We start from the raw sequence: 23,754 nt of genomic DNA, 5'->3' as shown, positions 1-23,754 counted from the left end.
GCTATTAGCCTGCCTTACAACCAGCCCTAAAGAAGCATCCTGCACGTAACCTGGAACAGCTCAATAGGAATAGTGATGTGAGAAAAGTGCACCCTTACAACCAAGGGAAAAAAAGAAGCTGCATTTATAAGTGAAAAGTTAGATCAAAATGAAATCCATCCGCATGTAAGAATTCTTACTTAATCTGAAGCTTTAATAACAAGCTTTAAAAGACCCACAAAGACATTCTAACATCAAGTAAATCAGTAGTAACTGAGAGTTTTAATAACTGAAAGTTGTGCTTCAGGGTCAGCAGTTTAGATGAACAAACTGTACAGCTGTATAGAAATGTATAAAATTGCTAACTATACAAAATCTGACAACACATCAGTATTCTTAGAGGTTAATTTATGTGATAATCAAGCATACGGCTCTTCAAGCTTTTCATCTGTCATTCCTATGGATAACCACCAACACTAGGAAATTGGTATTAAGGGAGTGGCATTTTAAATCCAAAAGTACAGAATAACAGCAGCTTGGGCATTAGATTGACACATGTCCAACCTGGTTTTTTTTATTGTAATGCCTAGAAACTCAATCAAGAACAGTATGAATCTTCTTGGACATATTTCCCTACCTTTCCTTCGCCCTCATTTGAGTTTTGAAAGGAAATTTATACTATAAGTATTTAATTTTCAGTAATGGATCATGTTTAATTGGAAATAAAGTATGTCCCTCAGTTTGTTTATTTATTCACTCCTTTTATACAGTTAAACATTAGCACTCATGATAACCACTATGTGAATGGCTTTTAAAATGCTTTATAGTATGTTGGTGCAACCAATGTCTTAGTGTGGGAATCAAGCACCCAAAGGTAATCTTAAGAATACCTGCCCAGCCACTAGCTAAAATAATCCCAATATGTTCAGTTTGAAGCTTGGCATTGATGCAGGAGATGCGTGTTGGGAGCTGGTAGCATTAGTACATAAATCAAAACTAACAGAAAAAGGCTAGGGGGAAATCAGGAAATTGAGACTGGTAGTATCAAAAGCAAGAGAAATACAGAAAGACGAAATGGAGCAATTTCAACTTATAAACAGGATCTCATCTTTTAAGAAGACTACTACGGTACTGTCTTAATTCAGCTTCTAGCATCTGCCATCCATTGGTTAGCTCTCATGGTACGTGGCAGTGAAGAAAACTGGTTCAATCCAATACACAGACCTGATTTTAACCTGAATCTGGAGGAGTTTCACACCTGTTCATTAAAAAAAAGGCCAGTTCCTGACTTCTGGAATTCAAATAAGATACAGAAGCTTAAAAACTGTGGGGAAAAAAGATGCGTGTTTGAGGCATGGGCAAGATTTTTCCAGGTAGCATTTCTTGTGTGTAATGATTGCATTAATTGCATACTAGTGAATTGGAGAGTTGGCAAGAATTCAGTATTTTGTGCAAGCTAAAAGATAAACACAAGGAGAAAGCATGCCTGGAGTGAAGTGATCAGTAGGTCCCTTCATGTAGCTCATGTTCCAACAGGAAAACTGAAACAGCAACAAAACAGCTCATTACTAGGCAAGTGAACAGGCAAGTTACTAAAGGCAAAAGTTCAGTAGTGTCCTCTACAACGCTGACCCACTCATCTTCATTCCTAAAATAAGATCAGTTAGGTCAGCAATCCATGGTTGGACAGGTTTAGCAGGTACCTACTCTAATAGTAAAGTTGCAAGTAGAAACTCAAACGATAACTCAAGAAAATCCATGTTTCCATTGGCAGTACAATGGTAATGTCTGCTCTGTGGATGGCAAACGATTATCACAGACAGCAACAGAATAGCTGATCAGCATCATATTAGATTGATGTCAATCCTGTACGCCTTCATTTCCTGTCAGTCATCACTGACACTAATGGGCACAAAGGCACTTCACATGACTGCTCATCTGAATGTTGCACCAATGTTCTGCTGTATCATTCTACTGAAGTGCAATACTGGATGCCAAAACAAAAACAAAAGTGGTTACAGTACCTGTATTCAGTAAAACCTCTAGTATGCAGATTAGCACTCTAAGGCACTGTCCACTGTAGCTATTCTGCTGCTGGAAGACAATGCCTCTTTAGTTAGCAGTATTGCATCCAGAATTAACCCAATGAAGATTCACGTCAATTCAGAATTACTGCACTGTAACACAGGAGAGGAAAACCTAAAGGAAACAGATGATATGGAAAGGCAAGGGGAAAAAAAAAAAAAATCGGGTGTGCAAAATTATGAGGTATTAATATAGTAGATCATAAGAATCTCTTCCCCAAAGCAGACATGTCTAAGACCATGGAGAATAAGTTTAAGATGAGGGACAAGTGGATTAGAGGAGATGCAAGAAATTTTTTTTCCACCCAGAGATGATAGACACACAGATTGTGTTGTCAGATTGTGTTGGAAGCAGATACTCTTGCAACATTTAAGAAGCATCTCAATGATTACTTAAAATGCCAGAACGTAAGAGGGAATAGATCAAGTGCAACTAAATGGGATTAGTGTAGTTTGATGTTTGTTAAATGGCATAGTGATGGTGAGCCAAAGGGTCTTTTTCTATGCTGTACAGCTATGACTCTAAAATGCTGTCAAAAACAGTTTGCTCAAGTTGAATCAAAATTTAAAAAGGGAAGTCAATCAAGCAACCGTCTATTGTCAAAAAAATTAGACCTTTTCTTTTAGGTACGGGTGTTGGAATATGGTTTGGAGCAGAGAAAAAAGGTCCTTCAACCTAACATGTCTGCACTAGTCAAAAAGCATCCACTCAACATGTCTGTGCTTACCACAAAGGGAGGGAGGGTGGGAGAGCACAAGAGCGAGAGGAACATGGTGGACAGCATGCCGATTGACAGACTGCTGCGTACTTGATGGTATCAGGCTTTCTTATTCATCACACAGATTTCCTTGCCTGTGGCTTGCTCTTGTAATGTTAGTATTTAGATGGCTAGCCCAGTTCAGAGTCTGGTCACATGGTAGTCCCCAGGATATAGCAGGTGGAGGATTCAGTGGCATGTGTGCATGTGTGTATGTGATGTTTACAATCTCTCACGGGAGATCTTCATTGCGTGGCACTTGTGGTGTGAATTCTATTTGCCTCTTATCAGCTAGACCTGGGTTTGTTCAGGTCTTGCTGCTCATGGGCACGGGTTGCTTCAGTATCAGAGTTATTATGAATGGCACTTCTAATCCCATTCTCCAGCACCTGGGCATTTGTACCATTTTCTTTATTGCCTTTAGTTTGATTAACTGCACCTGCACAATAAACTTCAGTATTTTTGCTGCTTACTTTTCATAACCTTTGCGTTCACTGAATACAAAGAAAATACATTGCTTGATATGTGCTCTGCCCATACTTGCCAGGCACGCCTGTACAAATTGAGTTGCATCTTAGATAAGCAGCTAGAATACATTCAGGCAGCTTTGATTTCAAGCAGTGTTCAATTAAAAAAATTTCCCTCAGGGCAGAGAAGTCAGGCAGTAATTTTAGCTCTTCTGCAACCCTACTTTGCATGTAGAAATGGAAAGCTTGCAACATTGTTTGAAAAAGGTCTCCCACACATATAATCACTGTCCTCTGATAACAAAGTGTGGAGCTGGATGAACACAGCAGGCCAAGCAGCATCTCAGGAGCACAAATGCAGACGTTTCGGGCCTAGGCTCTCTGATGAAGGGTCTAGGCCCGAAACGTCAGCTTTTGTGCTCTGGAGATGCTGCTTGGCCTGCTGTGTTCATCCAGCTCCACACTTTGTTATCTTGGATTCTCCAGCATCTGCAGTTCCCATTATCACTAATCACTGTCTTCTTCCTGGTTGATGTGAAGCTGAGACAGACTGAGCCTGTGGCTATGCTACTGTGCCCCTTTCCAAAATAACTGGCAGGCTTTCAAATAATGCTGTCGTAGCCTGCCTGTCAATAAGAATGATCAACAGTTGAAGCTTTCTGGTTGAAAACTATTTTCTGCTTACATCACAATTCCCTAAATCTGGATATAAGAATAATGGGCATCTAACAAGTTTAGAAATCAAGGAATTCCTCCTGCACTTGTAATAAATGTGTCTTCCTACTGCATCGACTAATTTCTATATTCTGGTTCTGAGTCGACACTCACTCAGTTGGTCTCATAAGGACACTTCCCAATTCCTTTCATGCAGTTAAACCTGAAAAAAAAACATTTTTGAAAGTGCCTCTTCCTCTTTGAGGTAGTTTTGAGTTATGCTGGCTGACATGGGGCATTCCTTAAAAATGACCATCTTTCACACACTTCCTTAAAACTCAGACATTTTTAAGATTCAACATTATACTAACGTTTTTAAGGAGATGCAGTTCTTTAAAGCAAGTTCTTAATATCCAGTGCCACATGCAGTGAGATCTTGTTTGGTATATTCAATTTTTAAACACTGATAAGAAGAGAGTGTTAGATTGTAAACTATAGGATCTTTCACAAGGGAGGCTTTAAAAGTTTTTGTTGTGTAAATTCAAGTGTTAAACAGCTGCAGCCTCTTATTGTAGGCACTAAGTTGACACCAGGCTATGGATAGATGCTATAGTTAACCCGAGGTTATTTGATCCTCGGCAGTGACACTTATTTGACAAATGAATATTTGACTACATACAAGGAGACACTTTGATCCATCCTTGTCGTTATTATATAGGCCCACACTACTCCACATTCAGGAGTTTTTTTAAAGAAGGTTTCTTGTTAAAGAGTAAAAAAATGTATAAGCTGTTAGATTGCACAACTTTAATGGAAATAGACTCTGGACTGTTAACAATCCCTGATCATTATATTTCAAAAATTCTTACATTTGATTTTTGGGGATTTTTGTTCATTTCTTACATCCTGCAGTTTTGATTTATTCCTCACAATCATGTAGCACTGCCTTCTCCCTGCAACCTTTTTAAACAACTAACATAGCTGCTGCTTTTAGTCTCAGCTCTCAATTACAAACGCTGCCTTACATTTCACCTGCATAAATGAATAATGTTAGAAATTGCCAGAGGAACTTGCATCTATGAAGAGATAAGTGTTAACGTTTGAATATAGTGACCTTTAGATCTGCCAACAGTTTGTTTTGCTTCAGATTGTAAAATAAAACAGATGCTAGCAAAGATAGGCTGATTCTATATTGTAGCTAATACTGTAAATGGTACCACCGCATTAAACATGCCAGACTTCTTTTTGAGAAAGGAGATAGCAAGAACTGCAGATGCTGCAGTCAGGGACAACACAGCAGGCCAGGAAGCAAAGGTGTGGGAAAAGGGTCCCAACCCAAAACATCAACTTTCCTGCTCTTCAGATGCAGCCTGGTCTGCTATGTTCCTCCAGTCCCACATGCTGTCTCTTCTTTTTGAGAAAGACCTGCTATTTCACTCTGGGTATTGGGAGCTGTGCTGGAGTTTAGGACTGCTAAGAGAACTGTTAGTGCAACACAAATTGTTGGCTATTGTGTAAAGCCAGCAGTTGGGGAAAGTTATTAACTAGATTTGGAACAGTATGAAATAATCACGATTAATATGGAATGCTAACTTCTCAAATTACTGCACAAACTCTGTACTTGTTAATTCCGACTGTCGAAACTACCCACTGAAATTCAAATATAGCAATTTTCAATTCAAGCTGTTAGCTAGACAAGAAACAGGAATTATGCTGACAATGGGTGGCAGATCAAGTCAAATGGCCTTACAGCAGGAAGAATTCAGGAATCAAGATAGATCTGTTCCTTTTGCCTTCATGAAGAAGTGTGAATCCTTCAAACTATATACAGAGCAGCTGTCAAAGTCACAAACCACTCATACATCCAAGGATCAGAGATTCTCGATTCTCAACTGACTGGTAGAAAAAGTTTCTCTTTTCAGCCATGCCCATCAAGATGCATGCTAAGATTATGTTGGAAAACTAGCTTTCAATCACAGCTGTATACTAATGTAATCTGCATACAAATATCTGCATGTGTGCAAGTTTGCTTGTGGCAGTAAACAAATTGCAAGACGTGATGTTTTTGACGGAGATTAAATTTTTTCTCAAAGTTTCCTAGTGCCTAACATATGGGTACATGTTTAAGCCTCTCTATGGTCAGAGGAAAACCATTATTCCAAAGCTCAAGCACTGAAGATGAAGTATGTTGCTTGGTGGCCATAACCAGGTTCAGCGCTCAGGAACAATACGTGTAATATACAGTCATTGCTAAAAGACTTCAAATTCTGATTTTAATCTACACACTGCGGACAACGGTTTTCTTTTATTCAACTTGTTCTGATGCATTGTGAACTCTCTGGAGCAGGTGGACCATGAACCTAGGACATCTTGCTCAAAGACAGAGACATTACCACTGCACTATAAGAGTTCTTAGCAAATAAGGAAGATTATGAAGGGTATAATGCAAATAAAACAATATGCTGCCAGGTTGCTATCAGTTATTGCTGTTGGAAGATTCACATTTGTGTTTGGATCAGAACAGATCTTTAGTTTTTTAGCACTCAAAATCTACATAATTTATAGAAAAATACAGAAAGTCTGTTGGTAGTGATCAGCTCAGGTCAAAAGTATACATTTTCAAAAAAGAAGAGTGAGAAAAGTGACTTTTGGAAAAAAAACTGTTTTAAAACTTAAAAAAGTTAGCATTAACTATAAACAAGTATTAGACCTTCTTGCACATCCATTCCATTCCATTTCCCAAACACTGGATGAAAGCAAAATCTCACATCTGAAACGAAACTGTTTGGTTGGACAGGAAATTATATAATCACAAACTATAAATCTTTCAAAACGGATGTCAGGGAAGAACAATCTTTAGGATAATCAAAAAATTCCAACATGTGCATCCTGTTGCAAGAAAAATCCCTTCAAACATCAATCTTCTGATTTTGGCAAAGGAATGAATGCCTCAAAATGATCTATCAAATTCAGCCAATTGTTAGTCATCACTTCAAGTGTTTACAGTGTTATGGGAAAATGCTTGCAGGCTGTATGGTGTTCTGAATTGAAAAAAGTTCCATCATCATTTTACAGACTAGGTAACAATATTGGATAATGCCTTTGAGACTTTTCCTAAAAATTCAGACCATCTAGAAAGACGATCCACTATCTTAACTCTGTTCTGCGTTGCAACAAAAATGGACAGACTCGAGACTAAAATCTCCTTTTCACAAGTTTGAACCTTGTACAAATTTTTCTGAGCAACTTATACCGAAGTTCTCGAAACACAGATTTTATTGAATCGAGAGTATGAAAAATAACTTCACAAAAAAGCGACAACCCAATCTTGTCATTTCCCACCTTTTCCTAACATCAATGCTAGCTCAGACTAGAACATCAATGCTAGCTCAGACTAGAACCTCTTTGCCACAACGCTTTCAGGGTTTGAACAACTCCCTTCCAGGTGTATGACCACTAAAACTGGAGCCCATACAGAACAAGAAAATTAAAGCATTCAAGTGAGATTGCTCAATATTTGTACCATTTAAATTGGTTTTTATAGTTCAGCATGCTAATTGCCTTGACTTTATTTATTTAAAATTCACAAATTTGAATGTGGGTATCTCAGATGAGACCAACATTAAATATGCATCCCTAGTTTCCTCCTTCAAAAAGCATCAATAGACGCCCAATAGCTGCAATTCTTTGAGACAGTGTGATATATATGAATGAAGGTGCTGAGCAAGTCAGTGTAGTTAGTCAAATGCTGGCGTGGGAATGGAGTCAAATGAAGGAAAAACAAGAGTACAGTGGATGACCAAGTGTGAAGCTGGATGAACACAGCAGGCCAAGCAGCGTCTCAGGAGCACAAAAGCTGACGTTTCTGGCCTAGACCCTTCATCAGTACAGTGGATAACCAGTTACAGGACAGTGAACTAATTAGGTCACGTTTATTTAATGCTCTTCCAGTAATTGTGTTTTTAACTCTAGGTTTTAAGATTTTCCAAAGTAATTTTAAACTCTCAGGATTATTAGTAACAATCCCTACATTATCATACCCACATTTTTCACAGTTTCAAGTTATTTTCTGTTGATTATTTTAGATTACTTTTGATCAGAGCTGCATTGGCTTTAAAATAAAAGGCATTTTCATATTGTAATGTACGGCAGTTTTGCATTTAAAAAGTTTTTTTCTTCTACTTCCAAATGTGACCTCCTTCCAACTCTAATTCTGCGTTTGCAATTGCTTCCAAATGTAACCAGTTCATTCTGAGCTGCCCAATTCAAATTAGAAACCTATTATCCAGATCTTTAACCCTTTACAATGAAGTGATTTGTGCATTATATAAAAGCTGAGAATGCCTGTTGGTGTTGTGTGAAAGAATAAGAAAGGTGAAGCAGCAATATGGTAGTTTAATAGCATTCAGACAAAAAAAATTAAGCCCCATTGTTTGAGGTTTCATTGATAACATCTCCATTGCCAAAGGGAAGCATCGTACTATCTCATGTTTAGCTAGTTCTCCACTGAACAAAGAAATACTGCTCTGACTGATTAGAAAATGATGAATTCGGTATTGAAATACTTTTAATTCAAAAGAGGGTGGATACAATTACTGCAATTTTACTTCAAAACAAAATTCACAATCTTATCTTAAAGTCATGTTTGAAGATTTGTCGTGGTTGGTGATCTCCCCAATTATTACCTTGTTACATGTTAAGTATGAATATATTTTGTTGAGGTTGAATCGCATGCTGAAGGCAATCCACTTAGGATATGTACGTGCAACTTGCTTACATTTTGCCCATCAGGGATTGTTGAATAGGTAGTATCGGTGGAAACAGATCAACTGGGGTATCACCACTGCTGTGTAATATCCGATATTACTTGACTACAATGTTTACTTTCAATAAATGCATCATGAATAGAAGGAATTTTAACTCCCATAGTTTGGCTTAAAACAATATACTTTACAAGGAGATAGCAAGGTGCTAGTAAAGCAGAGGATAAAACCTTTGCAGTGATTTATAGGAAAACAAAACCCATAAGAAGCGAGTCAAAATTTTAATCATAACCAAAACCAAACTGAAAACAAAAAACAGGAAAACAGAATAATGGGCACAAAACACTGCTTGAAAAAAGTAGCGAGTGCATGTTAGCCCTGAAGTGAAGCAACCACTCGAATTTAAACAGTATAAAATCAACCATTTGAACAGCTTAGACCAGAAGAATCAAGCCATTTCCAGCTGATTCTTAACAAAAAGCAGCAAATTAACATGTACAAAGTAGACAAGTGGCATAAATTTCAGCTAGTCTGCCAAAGTCTCTACAAAATGCCTGCAAATATACTTTAAATAGATTGCAATATGAACAGTGAAGATGCATAACAATTGTCAGTTTCATTTTACTGACAATGATTTTGTCATATCAAAGCTTGGACATTGAAATGACAAAAACCTAGACCCTCACATACATCAGCTCAGAGATCACAGTTGCTAGAAAAATTAAAATTGGAGTGGGATGGAGAAGAAAGGGTGAGACAAGCAAGACAGTTTTCTCTTCTTTTAAAAAGTCTTAATTTATAAAACTTCAGCTGTTTTAACAGTAATACTTCCGTACAACAGAAAATGAAGCATTTTTCTTCAGCATGAAAGAAAGTAGTCACTCTAATCTAAATTATATTAAGTACAAAATACAATCATTGACATTCCATTTGTAATCAGAAGGTTACAAAGCATTTTACAAACCTAGAAGTTATGCAATATATTAAATCAATCAAGATAACAAAAGTTCTAACTAGGCAGCAATTTAAACTGGCCAGAGATTTGGTCCATATGCCATTTATACTTTAACTTAGACATGCTATCAAACATCCAGAATCTTTTCAAGGGCGAGCAAAGCATATCGGATCATACTGCACAACCGTCCTCACACTGAGTCTCTTCTCAGCACACACCAGTACCAGTATCTGATTACACAGAGTGCAAGCTGTAGCCCGAGGTCGTAGCCGAACTACTCAGTACCTTGAGATAAAGGGAGTTGGATGAACACAGACAACTAACGTAATGTTAAAAGGGAATAAAAAGTTATTTTTCATAACAAAAAAAACTTTTAAACTTTGCGGATCATAATAATACATAATTAAGTCCGCTCTACAAAACCTTTTCATTCAAATTAACATTGTTTAAAGAAATCAAAAAGTCTTACCTCCAATTCTTTTGTGGGGGAGACTTGTGACTGAACATCCACCACGGTAATAGTCCTTTTAGTGGGCAAAAGGTTTTGTATCTCATCAAAAGCAACCATACCTACTAAAATTCCTTTTTAATTGCTGTTTTTTTTGAAAAAGGGGAGACCGGTGTTCGGAGAGAGCAACGGCACTCCGATCCCAGCGCTAAGTTCTCTACACAACTGCTGTGGACGAACTCACACGTAACTTCAGACAAGGAGGAGCTCAAACTGAAGTACAGCTGCCCACACTTGGATAATCAATCATCTACTGAGGCTACACCCTCTCTGCTCCATCTGCAAATCGTGGAAAAGTTCAATAAATCCTGAACAGAATGTGAAATGAAAAGTTACAAGCTGAACTCCAACTAATTCGGCACAAATAGGGAAGGAGTTAACAGGTCTCTCTATTGCCTGTATTTCAAATGTGAATAGATTTTGTTCAAAATAATCGTCTTTTATGTAAAAAAAGTGGCAATTGAAACAAAGTTACAGGTTATATTATTCTCGGACAAAAACCTACCACACCAGCCTTCTGCCATTAGGTTATGATACCATGGAAAAGGTGTCCAAGCATGGATCAGCTAAATTTGGTCAGAAGGATAACATCATCTTTTTTCAAGCGCAAGTATCTTCAGATCGAAGCAGTTATGCTCAACAATAACGTTCCGGTTAATATGGAGTTGAGCTTTCAGCTCAAAATTTAGTCAGTGTTAAGCCTTTTGAACAAAGCCTACATGCGCCACTGTTAAAACCCCACTTCCACCTTTAATACCTCAAAATTAAACTTCACTGACCTCCTTAACTCCTCGGATTTCAGCTGATGTCTGACATACTCCATGTCTCTTGTCCCCAAGCACCAATCATCCGATTGCTGTTAGTGTCACAGTTAATAAATATCAAAATCGTTGTCCTCGCTAATAAATTAATAAATTGGAGGAAGGCAATGAATGTACTGTAGCCACATTTGTAGACATCAAGGATTTTTAAGATTCGTACATTTTTCTTTGGGCTTTGTTTTCTTTTGTATTTTTAACTTCTGGTTTTGTGTTTTAAGATGGCACTGTAGAATAGCAACTTTGTACACTTTCCACTGTACTCCTGTAATCCTGCACTTGAGTAGATGTGACAACAAAATCTAATTATAGTACAAAAGTAGATGGAAAGCAAGATTGCAAGAGTGATACAAAGATTTCAAACAGAGATATTAGAAATTAGTGACAAATCTTTTTCTGCATACAATTGTAGGACATGCTTTTGTGTCTGATGTTAGATTTGCCCATTTTGGTTTTCAAAATTTTGTTAGGCAAGTTACCAAAATGTGAGCTATTGACGAGAGGAATTAGGGCGTCGGGCACCTGACTGAGCATATAAAGTAACTGTGTAACTTTTTAACTAATTGTATTCAAGGACTGGGAAATAACTTGCGCAAGACCTAAGATGGAAATTTAAATTAGGGTGAATTTAATGTTAAATCAGTTACAGAAAGAGTGGAGCAAAGATTGTATTGAGGGAAATGAAACAGGAAAAGTAATTTAAAAATTTTCAATAATTAAAACATGAGTTGAGACTCATGAGTAATCAGTTAATTTTCAGAGCCAGAAGAGGTTAACTATCAGTAATTAACACTTAAAATAGAAGAGTACTTAGACTGAAACTACAAGACATTTTGTGGTGAGTTTGTTTTGCAACAGGTAAACAAATATAAGAACCAGACATTCTTCAATGCAATTAACTGGCAAGGCAGATGACAAGATACCACTTTTGTGAAACCTTTGGTGGAGTAGCTAATCTCAGACAAGCAACCTATGAATTTCCACATTTAACTGCATGCTTCCATCTTGCTTGCAACTGTGGTCAAATTTGTGCACAAAACTAGCTATGTGTTACTTTTGATAACAAATTATATGCCAGTATATTTTCATAATATGGAGGAGAATACCAAGCAGTTAGATACAAGAATAGAAACAGAAGAAAAATCACAGAACAGGTCTGTGAAGTAAAAATTACAAAGCTAAAGGTGTAAAGTGGTGTCTGGAACTTAAAACCAGAACTGCAATGTATTTCAAATAAGAAGGATATGTCACACCAAAACACAGCACAAACCTAAGCTTTTAACTTGAATTTATCACTTGCTTGAGTCATTTTCTCTTCAATAATCTCCATACCCTGCACACCACATCAGTAAAACATAGATAAAGCTTCATATTGCAACTCAAAACAGAAAAGACCTTTATAAAAGGCTTTGAAAAGGTTTTTACTGACACATATTTAGGTATTCATTTTTGAAAGTTTGGTTTCCAATATATTTTAAGTTCTGAAAAAGTGAAAATTTGCTGCACAAATGCAAACTTATCATCAAATGCATTTAGCTTCTTAAATTTAGACATCTAGTGGAAACAAAGTCGGAAAAAAACAACCTTTGAAATCTAGGGAAAAAAAGTGTGCAAAACCTGGGCTATGTTCTATCCCTTTCCAACAAAATGATCTTTGGGAATTTGCAGGAAGATAGATCCAGTGGATCATTATAATTGGGAGTATTTGTAAGCAAGGAAGTGGACTTAGCATCTCTGTGGAGGTTATCAAAAATAACAACATCTTGTAATAAGACAAATGCAAAAATAATCTAATATAGGAATTAGCTCAGTGCTCAATGAGTAGCTACACTGTACAAGATGATGTTAACTGTGCAGTTCTGTCATAATGTGATCATCTTATTTGATGAAAGGTCATAACTCAAAATGTTAAGTCTTTTCCTCTCTGGATATGCTATTTCTGAAGAGTCTTTGCAGCATTTCCTCTTTATTATAGGTACGTTTGATGTTTGGCCTGGCTGCATGGATGCCACAATTGATCTCTACACATCCATATTATCAATTATTAAAGAAGTAACAGCAGAACATTTGGAAAATCATAATCTAATCAAGCAGAGTTAGCATGGTTTCACGAAAGGGAAATTGCGTCTGACTAATTTATTCAAGTTTTTTGAGCAAGTCTCAAGCAGAGTGGAAAGGCGGGAACCAGTAGATGTGTTGGTATTTGGACTTCCAGAAGGTATTAACTTACAAAAAGTTAATTCATAAGAGGCCATGATACTGAAGGTAGTATGTTGGCATTTTTACAGAATCGGCTAATGGTTAGGAAGTAGTATGTAGGGGATAAAGGGTTCTTTTTCAAATTGGCAACCTGGCAACCTAGATGAGTTCCATAGGGATTACTGCTGAGATTACAACTTTGCACTATATATTAAAGAGTTGGAGAAAGGAAGCAAATCTACTGTAGCTGAATTTGCAGATAACACAGATGTAGGTGGAAAGGCAAGTTGTAAGACACATGCAGTTTGCAGAGATATTGATAGGTTAAGTAAGTAGGCAAAAAGTTGACAAATCCAGTATAATGGGGGAAAATGTGAAATCGTTCAATGTGGAAGGAGAACAACAGAACAGTATTATTTAAATAGGGAAAACTGCAGAAAGCTACAACAAAAATGGATTTTGGATAACTTGTGCACAAAACACAGAAAGCTAGGTTAATGGAATGTCAATCCTTATTTTCAAGGCATTTAAGAGTATAAAATTAGGGAAGTCTTACCGCAAGCGTATCAGGTGCTGGTGATACGCAAGTTTAGTTCCCTTATTTAAGAAAAGATATTATTTCATTGGGGACATTTCAGAGAATGATCTCAATATGGAGGCGTTGTCTTATGAGCAAAGGTTAAATAGATTGGGATTCTACTAATTGGAATTTAGAAGCATGAGAGGTGACCTCATTGAGACATGTCGGATTTTAAGGGGCTTGACGTAAATGCTGACACAAAGTTTCCCCTTGTGGGACTGTCCAGGACCGGAAGGTGTAGTCAAGGGTGCCAATTTAAGATTGAGATGTGGTGGGATTTCTTATCCCATAATCTTGAGACTCTTTGGAACTCCTTGCCAAAGAGAGCTGTAGGGGCAGAGTCCTTCTGTATATTTAAGGTTGAGATGATTCTTGATCAGTAAGAGAATCAAGAGTTATGGTGAAAGGCTAGGACAGTGGCTATGAGGAGTGACAGATCAGCCATGATCCTGTTGAATGATGGAGCAGGCTCGTTTTCCTATTTCTTACAGTAGTTTATTAACAAGAGAAGAAGTAGTCATGGTATTTACTCCAGCTTACAGTCAAGCAACTACTCCTGAAACTGTATGTATTGAAAATGGGAGAGAGGAGAGATAGACTAAGTTGTAATATTCTTGATGCCCTAAATAGCCAGATAGCCAAAGTCCAGTTAATATAATGTCCATAATGCCATAAGTAGGAACAGAAGTAGGTCATTCAGGCCATTGCGTTTGCTCTGACATTCAATGAGATCGTGACTGATCCACCCTGTCAAGTCCCCTAAGAATCTCATATGTTTCAATTAAAGTGAGTTACTGGAGTGATGTGAGAAACTGTCTCCCAACAGCTCTGAAGTAGACAAACTTTGAAATGTTGGAAAATGGTGGTGTTGTGGTTCACAACTGTTCACAATGCAGTGAAAATGGAGATAAAGTTGACTGATACGCATTCACATAAAAGCATGTGGAGAAAATGGAGAAATAGCCTACCACTGTAATTAAAAAAAGGCTAGCATTTGTACACTTACTCGTACAACTAACACCAGAGGATAATACTAGTTAACATGCTTAAGAAACACAAACTATTCTTGTCTCTTGCTGCTGAAAGCTTAAGCAGCGGCATAAATTATTCTTATTTTGCTCATCTTATGATTGACAAATCAATTAGCAAATCATAGCTTCACTGTACTACTTTTTAAAATTTCATACTGTTACTATACTGGCATTGCAAGCTTGCCTTTGGAGAAAAAAAACTGCAAAATAGATAACATGGATCTAGTATTAGTAACGTCAAAGGCATTATGGATCAACTTGAAATCTGAATCCAATGGCAAGCAACCAACATTCAGTGCTACCATATCCTTAATATCTTTTCTTCTAATATGTAAGGAAGATAATCCAAACAGGGAAATATTTTAAACTGACTTTACATCAACTGTACATGAGCAAAAGGTTCTTTCCTCCAAACAATTGTTATAAATTATATTTACAACTTCAGAGCAGCTAAGTCTCATATACACATTAAATCTGTGATTATTAAATCTCTGTACAGCATAAATTAGGAAATTTGGCAGCAAGGAACTGGACTGTAAAACAGAACTGCTTCCAGTTGCAGAAATTCAGAAATACGCATCAGCTTTGCGTATGGCTGATTCTATCATACGTATATTGAACTGCAATTTTGGCAAAATAGGCAAAAACACACAGCTTTGAATACTAGGGATATCAAGAAAGATAATATAAGGTAGCCTTTGTTTCTCAGCACTGGTGTACTTGTGATTTTTCAGACATGAAGGTTCATGTAATGTTTTTCTTTCTCAGCTGGGTTCCTCCCAGTCCCAACTCAGCTGGACTCAGAGTGGGAACAGAGCAAGAATTAAATTAACTTTCATCCCCAGTCCAAGGCATGGACTTGGTGTTCCAACATTTAGCAACATTGTGTCATAATTCTGCATTAACAAGGAATGTTGCTAGTCTTGCCTTGCATTGTGTGTATTATCTACAGTATACAACTTCTGCACGCATCAGATGGGGAATAGAAAAAGGGAGATTTCCAGATTTCATGTGGGAGCCAGACCATAAAGACCACTCATATTTTGTTTTACAGTCTAGTGCATAAATTTCCACGGAGTTTTGAAGTCAAATTATTTCAACTGGAACAATCACTTATGTGTCAAGAAAATTAAATCACCTGTGGTGAAAAATCACAAAATTGATGTAAATATTTTTTTAAACAAGTCTGTAATTACAGGAAAAACTGATAAAACTTTAAGTACATACTGAGTCAGGACCAGAGAGGCAAAGCAAAATAATAAAATTCACAACAATTGTTCCACAAAGAAGGAGAAATAAAACAACTTTTGAAAGCTCTTTAATATACCTTAGATAATCAGATTATATTACTTCAGAACAATATTCCCTTACGATATCTTTTGTAAATCAAGTTCCAGTACCTTACTGCCAGATATCAATTCACGAATGGGGCTTGATTTGATTAGTCACAATGCATGGCTTTCACAGATTGAAGTCATATTGTATTTTCAATAAAGTGTATTCTATGATAGCGACTACCTTGCATCCGGTTTAATCAGTTACTTTTTGGGAACAGGTGGGTCCGCTCTTAGGTACGCTGAAATTTTATTTCTAGAAGTTGTAATGTACTGTTTCTATCTTCTGTTTGTTATTTTTGCTGGACTAAAATGGCGTTTGCTCGTGTATTTTATGTTTAGGTTAGACGTAGGCTACAAATGTTACTCAATTATAAGAATTAGATATTTATTCTGCTGACTGGTACAAAGGAATGTAATTGATTCAATATAATTTATTGCAGACCTTTGGATGGTTCTGAGAAAAGGTAAAGGTAAAGCCACCATTGTCCCAGAGGAGCACTCTCTCATTAGAGACAGACAACTAACTAGTGGCTGAGAAGATGGGACCTTCATTGTGAACTTAGCTGATTTACATAATGTGGAGGTGCCCGGGTTGGACTGCAGTGGACAAAGTCAGAAGTCACACGACACTAGGTTACAGTTCAACAAGTTTATTTGAAATCACAAGCTTTTGGAGCGCTGCTCCTTCATCAGGTTAAGTGTTCACTTTGACAGATAGTCACCTAAGGCTGGAATCAAACCTGGGTCTTTGGCGCTGTGAGACAGCAGTGCTACCTACTGTGCCAGCCTCATTAAGGTAAGCATTTTCTTCAAGGATTCAAGAATATTCACTGTTAGTTTCAGACAATATTTGCATTAAGGGCATCCCAGAACAAAAGTCTTGCACAGGCTGTGGCAACTCTAATGTAAAGCTGCTGGATTCATGGTCTGGAAAGGCTCCCCCACCTCTTCCAGGTGTTTCCAGCAATCCGCTTGGCCTGCTGTGTTCATCCAGCTTCACACTTTATTATCTAGAATTAAGCAAGTCTACATTGGTGATGCATAGTCACCAGCTGTGTTGGACCCACCAATGGCGATGAGGTGGTGAAAATCTCCCATGAGGCTAGGTGCTCGCATGGACTCGTTTGGAAAGACTTATATTCTGAACTTTTTACTTTATGTTTCTAATTTATTCCTATGACCTATAATGCTGGACTATTTATTTATTTGCTTTTCTATTTTGTTTCCTAAGAATTTCTGCCTAATAAGTATCTGTGCAGATGGCGCTGTAGTGCAGTGACTGTCAACTCTTCACTGTACTTACTTGAGGAACTAAGACAATAAAGCTAATTCAATTTGTTCAATTCAATTCATACTGACACCGCATAATAATTGCAATAACCTGCAGTGAGATAGGTACTCATTTTTGTTATTAGTGTTATTTGTTGGCAGTGAGTACCTTAGCTTACTTCACTAAACACATTTAAAGTGTTTTAAAGAAGAGAACCTTTGTATGTACTTATAAATGAAACTTTTATGAATGAAATATATTTTTGCAATGAAAGAATTTTGATAGGAGAGGGTTAAACTGAGTTTATAATCAATATGAAGTGCGAAAAATAACTTTAAGTAAAGGAGCTCTGCAATATACTCAAACTATACTTGATTTATTATATTGTTTACATTGTAATACGCTAGCTACTCAATGCCATTTACAGAAAAGAAAATGCTGCAGATGTTGGTAATTCTGACAAAGGTCATGGTTCTTAAACATTTGCTTTCTTTCTCAACAATTCCATCAGACTGTTGAACATTTCTTAATTTACTTATTTCATATCATAAAATAAATTACGTCTGGAACTGAGAAACAATTAGTTATATATGGGGAGAACACTAACACTAACTTCATGTTTGAGATATCTGTGTGCCAGGTAAATCACGTTGGGATTTCTGAATGTTGTACTTTTGAATATATTCACATTTCTCCAGCCCCTTTCTACTGCAATTTGAACACAATAAACTTAATGTTACACGTTGGATTTGACTGCAAATTTCTTATTTAATTGATTGTTGCCATTGAGATTAAAAATGTAACATTGAACTGATATTAAATTGCTAAACATGTCACTTTGCCATTATGGATTTAAAGTTTCTGATAATGCAATGAAAAGGGAACAAAGAAACCTACAGCACAGGAACAGGCCCTTCGGCCCTCCAAGCCTGCGCTGATCAAGATCCTCTGTCTAACCTGTCATCTATTTTCTAAGGGTCTGTGTCCATTTGCTCCCTGCCCATCCATGTACCTGTCCAAATATATCTTAAAAGACGCTAACGTTTCTGCGTCTACCACCTCCACTGGCAACGCATTCCGGGCACCCACCACCCTCTGTGTAAAGAACTTTCCACGCATATCTCCCTTAAACTTTCCTCCTCTCACTTTGAACTCATGACCCCTAGTAATTTAGTCCCCCACTCTGGGAAAAAGCTTCTTGCTATCCACCCTGTCTATACCCCTCATGATTTTGTAGACCTCAATCAGGTCCCCCCTCAATCTCAGTCTTTCTAATGAAAATAATCCTAATCTATTCAACCTCTCTTCATAGCTAGCACCCTCCATACCAGGCAACATCCTGGTGAACCTCCTCTGCACCCTCTCCAAAGCATCCACATCCTTTTGGTAATGTGGCAACTAGAACTGTACACAGTATTCCAAATGTGGCCGGACCAAAGTCCTATACAACTGCAACATGACCTGCCAACTCTTGTACTCAATACCCCGTCCAATGAAGGAAAGCATGCCATATGCCTTCTTGACCACCCTATTGACCTGCATTGCCACCTTCAGGGAACAATGGACCTGAATACCCAGATCTATCTGTTCATCAATTTTCCCCAGGACTTTTCCATTTACTGTATAGTTCGCCCTTGAATTTGATCTTCCAAAATGCATCACCTCGCATTTGCCCGGATTGAACTCCATCTGCCATTTATCTGCCCAACTCTCCAATCTATCTATATTCTGCTGTAATTTCTGACAGTCCCCTTCACTATCAGCTACTCCACCAATCTTAGTGTCATCAGCAAACTTGCTGATGAGACCACCTACACCTTCCTCCAGATCATTTACATATATCACAAACAACAGTGGTCCCAGCACAGATCCCTGTGGAACACCACTGGTTACAGGTCTCCAATTTGAGAAACTCCCTTCTACTACTACCCTCTGTCTCCTGTTGCCCAGCCGGTTTTTTATCCATCTAGCTAGCACACCCTGGACCAGTTCAATGGGGGTGAAGAAGTAAACCAGCAGTACTATAATAATCACAATATAAAAGAGTCATCATTTAAAAGTCCACAAGCATATTTGTCAACAGGGATCACTGGAACCTCTTGGTACTTTGTCCTTGACCAAGAGTTCAGTGGCCTTAAGAACCATAAGTGCTATCCTGAGAAAATCTAACTCAGCATACGACAGATTTTAAATTGCAATTTGTTTATTGAGATTTGGACAATGCAGGCAAGGTTGCATATGTGTCCCATCCTTATTTACTTAGTGGTGCTGGGCCTTCAGCTTGACCTATTGCAATTCCAGTGTAGATTTTCACATTGATATTAAGCAGGCACTTCCAAGCTGCTAATCCAATGACAATATATGTTAACATTAACATAATGAGCGACTTGGACAGGAAACTGGATAGGGGAGGGGTGAGGAATATCATTGGATTGTTGTTGTTGCTCCTCTGGGTGGTAAATGAAATAAAGTACCCTTTCAGAATGTAGTTAAGAGTCAACTACATTTCAGTGAATCTGAAGACATGTGTAGAACTGACAAAGTAAGGGCAATCAAATTATTCTCTAAAAGACATTTGTGAACCAGATGATTTTTCTGACATAATAAAATGTGAGGCTGGATGAACACAGCAGGCCAAGCAGCATCTCGGGAGCACAAAAGCTGACGTTTCGGGCCTAGACCCTTCATCAGAGAGGGGGATGGGGGGAGGGAACTGGAATAAATAGGGAGAGAGGGGGAGGCGGACCGAAGATGGAGAGTAAAGAAGATAGGTGGAGAGAGTATAGGTGGGGAGGTAGGGAGGGGATAGGTCAGTCCAGGGAAGACGGACAGGTCAAGGAGGTGGGATGAGGTTAGTAGGTAGCTGGGGGTGCGGCTGGGGGTGGGAGGAAGGGATGGGTGAGAGGAAGAACCGGTTAGGGAGGCAGAGACAGGTTGGACTGGTTTTGGGATGCAGTGGGTGAGGGGGAAGAGCTGGGCTGGTTGTGTGGTGCAGTGGGGGGAGGGGATGAACTGGGCTGGTTTAGGGATGCAGTGGGGGAAGGGGAGATTTTGAAACTGGTGAAGTCCACATTGATACCATATGGCTGCAGGGTTCCCAGGCGGAATATGAGTTGCTGTTCCTGCAACCTTCGGGTGGCATCATTGTGGCAGTGCAGGAGGCCCATGATGGACATGTCATCAAGAGAATGTGAGGGGGAGTGGAAATGGTTTGCGACTGGGAGGTGCAGTTGTTTGTTGCAAACTGAGCGGAGGTGTTCTGCAAAGCGGTCCCCAAGCCTCCGCTTGGTTTCCCCAATGTAGAGAAAGCCGCACCGGGTACAGTGGATGCAGTATACCTCTGCATCCCTAAACCAGCCCAGTTCATCCCCTCCCCCCACTGCACCACACAACCAGCCCAGCTCTTCCCCCCCCCACCCACTGCATCCCAAAACCAGTCCAACCTGTCTCTGCCTCCCTAACCGGTTCTTCCTCTCACCCATCCCTTCCTCCCACCCCCAGCCGCACCCCCAGCTACCTACTAACCTCATCCCACCTCCTTGACCTGTCCGTCTTCCCTGGACTGACCTATCCCCTCCCTACCTCCCCACCTACACCCTCTCCACCTATCTTCTTTGCTCTCCATCTTCGGTCCGCCTCCCCCTCTCTCCCTATTTATTCCAGTTCCCTCCCCCCATCCCCCTCTCTGATGAAGGGTCTAGGCCCGAAACGTCAGCTTTTGTGCTCCTGAGATGCTGCTTGGCCTGCTGTGTTCATCCAGCCTCACATTTTATTATCTTGGAATCTCCAGCATCTGCAGTTCCCATTATCTCTGATTTTTCTGACATATCTGGTTGTTTCACTATTGCCATCAAAAGACTGAAATTTTATTTAAGGTACATTTAATTAACTAAATTTAAGTTGCCAGATAAGGTGGTGGGATTTCAACTCAGATCTCTGAATCATTAGCTATGCCTTTAATAATTAGTCCAGTATCATGAATACAATGCTACCAGAGCCTTGTAATTGTAAAGCATTTTTACACATTAAACAAAGCACCTGAGAAAGTGGAATAGCCTCCTCTTTTCTCCTCTATCCAATGAGCAAGTACTGAAAATAACTGGCTGAGTAATTCACCTGGTCGGCGTCAGACACAAATCCATTGAAGATCAGTCAAAGACTAATCATTTGAGAAACAGACTTCCAGAAAGCGCAAGGAGATGTTTAAATTGGTCACAACATGACTAACGTATGAGCTCCCATAAATAATCGATTAAAATATACAATATTTTGTTGGGAGCCACAAATTCTAAATTTCTAAGCAGGAATTCCCTACACATTTGGCAACTACTGGAGTTCAACTCTTCCATATCAATAAAATTTCTTAGGATTCATCTTCCCCTAAGGCTGAGAGAATTGAGCATGTTTTTTTCTTTAAAGTTTTAGAGTAGATTTGTAGCTCGTGTTGTGGGTATTGAGGTTGGTTGGCTCGCTGAGCTGATTTGTTGTTCCGCAGACATTTCATTACGCTGCTGGGTAACATCTTCAGTGCAGGTTCTGATGAAGACTCATCAGAGGCTGCACTGAAGATGTTACCCAGCAGCGTAATGAAATGTTTGTGGAACAACAAACCCAGCTCGGTGAGCCAACCAACCACAACATTTTTTCTTTCCAACAACTTTCACCAGTCTTTTCAATCATATTTTGAAAAGGCAAGTTAGTTAAGAATAGACCTTGACTTTCGTATTAAACTCTGCTTCTGTGTCCTCCCATTGCTAATTGCTCAACAAGAAAGGGATAGAGAACAATCCATGTGACACAATCCTGAAGTAAAATATACTTCAAATGATTATTAAAAAAAACAGACTTTTGCAAGACAGGATGGCTCTGAACAAGAAAGAGACGGTGAACAATCCAAGTGATACAATCATGAAGTAAATATGCTTCAAATGATGATTGAAAAACTTAGAGATAATGGGAACTGCAGATGCTGGAGAATCCGAGATAACAAAGTGTGGAGCTGGATGAACACAGCAGGCCAAGCAGCATCTTAGGAGCACAAAAGCTGATGTTTCGGGCCTAGAAAATCTGATGACGGGTCTAGAACCGAAATGTCAGCTTTTGTGCTCCTAAGATGCTGCTTGGCCTGCTGTGTTCATCCAGCTCCGCACTTTGTTATCTCGGATTCTCCAGCATCCGCAGTTCCCATTATCTCTGATACAGTAATAATCAAACAGTTGGTAAAAATGTTTATGGGCACCAAGGTGTAGAAATTTGACTGATATTTGAGTTAAATTTTAAAAATAGGAAATTATATAAAAACCAAATCACGCTTATGCAGCATTTTGAAGATCCTAGAATATTGTAAAAAACACTATGCAGGCAGTGAGCACAACCAGCCAAATAGCCTTCAGTTGGATGTTTTGATTATTGAAACGATAATAAAAGACAATAAAATAATGTAAAAATATTAAAATTAATAAAAGGACAGAAGGTACATGGTATAAACATATGAATAACACATATTAACAGTAACAGGTTTAAAAATAGACACAAGGCCAAACAGCTTTATTTCTAATGTAACAAAATAGGTAACCTTTTGTCCAATTTTAAATAACTCCAAGCCTTTTGTGAAAAAAACATAAGATCTGTCTTTTTGTACTGCTATCTCAACACACAATATGGACAACTTATTCAGGAATACTGGATGTAAAATCAACCCTCTTTCAAATGTACTCCACAATCCTCTGTGAAATACAATGCACAGAGAGTGACGTCATGAAGTTTACTCTAGCTTGATGTAACCACGCCTGTTCTTTTCCCCAGGGCTTATGTATGACCATCACTGGAGACAGGATGTCTGATCCTGCTGTGTGTTGTGCAGATGTCAGTGGTGGAGATTAGTGGCATAGCAACAGGCAGCTGCACTACAGTTTGATATTAAGAAGATTCAGTCTCAAAGGCTACCAAATTAGTTTGTTTTAACGTATTCAACTTCCAGGAGTCCTACAGTTCTGCAAGACTATCAACCAACAACATTCAATCTAATGTTGAGCTCAACTAATATCAACCCCAGAATTGTTATCTCCTGTTGCTACATTTTTGATTTTGGTATTGCTATTTCACTATCTTTCCAATTTTGTTATAACTTTCCTTTGCTCAGGTTCTTTGCATATTTACTTTCAAAGCAATTTATCTCACAACCTACATCTTTTTTCTTTGACATCAGTCAAAACTAAGTCTTCGCAATTAAGTAACTTGAGTTCCCTAACTTGTTTCTGTTAATGAAGAGATGAGACTCCTTGTGGAATCCTTGTGCTTCTCCATGGGGAGGGTGAAAGGAGTAAATTGTTGTCTTGATTGTGTTTTACC

General features: G+C 38.4%; 1 protein-coding gene across 3 annotated transcripts in view; it reads right to left on the bottom strand.

The window, feature by feature from the left end:
- Positions 1-23,754, bottom strand: part of net1 (neuroepithelial cell transforming 1) — a 136,784-nt gene that overhangs the window by 8,877 nt on the left and 104,153 nt on the right. The window contains exon 1 of one of the 3 annotated variants that reach the window (XM_048553733.2): positions 10,130-10,367. The exons of the other annotated variants lie outside the window; for them this stretch is intronic. Coding sequence (XP_048409690.1) covers positions 10,130-10,228 — 99 coding nt within the window. The 5' untranslated portion in view covers positions 10,229-10,367. Of the gene's footprint in view, positions 1-10,129; positions 10,368-23,754 lie in introns of those variants that run through there. 3 annotated transcript variants of the gene reach the window in all.

The sequence above is a fragment of the Stegostoma tigrinum genome, chromosome 25 (genome assembly GCF_030684315.1).
Source record: "Stegostoma tigrinum isolate sSteTig4 chromosome 25, sSteTig4.hap1, whole genome shotgun sequence".
NCBI classification, from domain to species: Eukaryota; Metazoa; Chordata; class Chondrichthyes; order Orectolobiformes; family Stegostomatidae; genus Stegostoma; species Stegostoma tigrinum.
Note: the sequence above shows the minus strand (reverse complement) of the source record. Positions and strands in the feature narration are given on the sequence as shown.